General features: G+C 48.3%; 1 protein-coding gene across 1 annotated transcript in view; it reads right to left on the minus strand.

Moving 5' to 3' along the window:
• The window catches only part of LOC115277423 (laminin subunit alpha-3-like), a 225862-nt gene that overhangs the window by 80199 nt on the left and 143786 nt on the right, over positions 1-1877 (minus strand). The window contains 2 exon segments of the mRNA XM_029921574.1: positions 241-381; positions 1071-1215. Of these exon segments, the coding sequence (XP_029777434.1) occupies positions 241-381; positions 1071-1215 (286 nt within the window).

The raw sequence follows: 1877 nt of genomic DNA on the forward strand, positions 1-1877 counted from the left end.
GTAGGCAGCGGTGAGGGGAGGCCCCTCTGAGCCCTGGACATTTGCAGAGACCTGACCAACTGAGAGACTGAGTGTGAGGACATCTGTGGAAAGAACAGTGCAGGCCGAGGAATGGTGAGCACAAACCTAACACTTTAACAAAGTAACATAAAATTTCCCCAAGCCCTCATGCTTCATGGAAATTCACTCCCCCCACTCGGAAGTACTACATGAAACCCCAAATGCTAATTCCATACATACCTTAGCTCTTCTTTTATGTGTACTGTGACAACGCTTATTTATTCCGAAACAAAAGCAGTGAGTACAACCCTTGGGATTTGCCGGGTCCAAGTAGAATGATCCTTCTCGACACACATCACATTCTGTACCCTCCACGTTCTCCTGTTGAAATAAAACAGAAAACAAGAGATGGTTTCTTCTAAAGCTCCCCCGATGGCAATTAGCTACTTCCACAAATTAATGCCAATACATGACGTCAGAATGTGGATGTTGACAAGACATGGAAAGTTATAGAATTGTTAAGCTTTTATATCACATTAATTGTTTAAACTATTCTACCACAGAAGTGAAGGAGAGAATTTTCTCAGTTTCACAAGATGCCCCTTGGCATCCTGAGGGTAGAGAAATAGCACCATAAAGATTTACAATATGGTGGGCGGCTGGTTCATTCCACTTACTACCACCTCAAAGCATATGCTGGGACTTCAGAGCTCTCCTTCCGCCTGACAGGATGTCTTGGAGCAGACTATTAACCTGGGGGCTACCGGCCAGGGATATGCTTCTGGGGAACCTCTGAACCTCTTGAAATTATAATGTGGTGCACTTTTCTGGAGAGGATCCATATTTGTCATCTGATTCTTAAGGTCTACATCTTCTCCAAAGGATAAGACGGGTCTTCCCTTGTAATGATTTCTATCAGATGAGACAGTAACTATTAAGTGCCACCTGCCTTGTGGAAATCCATTACAGGTCAGTCCCACTTCTCACATGATTTTATGCCTTGAGCCAATATGAAGAACTTCCTGACGGACCAGTAGCTGGTGCCCCTGGGATTGTATATTCCACCTCACCTTGCACAGGCAAGCTCCGGTCCCTGGGTTGCAGACCCCTGGCTCAGTCCCGTCCCTGTTGCAATGGCAGGGGATGCACTCAGGGAAGTGGTAAAACCCAGAAGCACACTGGTCACACTGCCGCCCTGTGACTCTGGGCTTGCACCTGGACCCAAAGCAAAGGAAGCAAAAGTGTTCATTTTCATTGCCACACACTTCTGAAGTCTACCTGCAGAGCGGCAGAGTAGTTCTTTCAAGAAACCAGCGAAACACACCACCACCCCCCACCGTGGGGTGCTCACTGCCCAAGGCAGCATGGAAAGAAGTGGAGAAAAGGCACCTCCACAAAGCAGGTCAAGATAACCATCCTGGATGTCACCCCTGGGTCTGGCTCGTGCTAAGCTCTGGGGGTGCAAGGACAGACACAGCCCCAAGCCTAGGTGGTGGGGCAGAATCATGGACAATATGCACACAGGGTCTCAGCAGGTGTGGGGATAGCAGCTCTTACCCAGGCTCACAGAGGGAGGTGATGTGTGAGCTGAACCTAAAAGGGCAAATGTCATAGGGTAAGAGTGGAGGTAGGTGTTTCAGACACAAAGAACAGAGGGGAACAGACTGGTGTGTGCAGGGAGCATGTGTATATGAGTGGAGAAAGCTGATCCATGAGCTGAAGAGAAAGGTGGGAGGCAGTTCATGTGGACAGAGGTCTGGCTGCCGTGACGCTGTCTGTTACAGTGCAGTGGCTGAGTATAGCACTCAGCTGTGGTGTCCAGCGGATACAGTATCTTAATAATTTGCTAAGGCTCCATTTTCTCATCTGTGAAAGGG

The sequence above is a fragment of the Suricata suricatta genome, chromosome 14 (assembly GCF_006229205.1).
Source record: "Suricata suricatta isolate VVHF042 chromosome 14, meerkat_22Aug2017_6uvM2_HiC, whole genome shotgun sequence".
Taxonomy (NCBI): Eukaryota; Metazoa; Chordata; class Mammalia; order Carnivora; family Herpestidae; genus Suricata; species Suricata suricatta.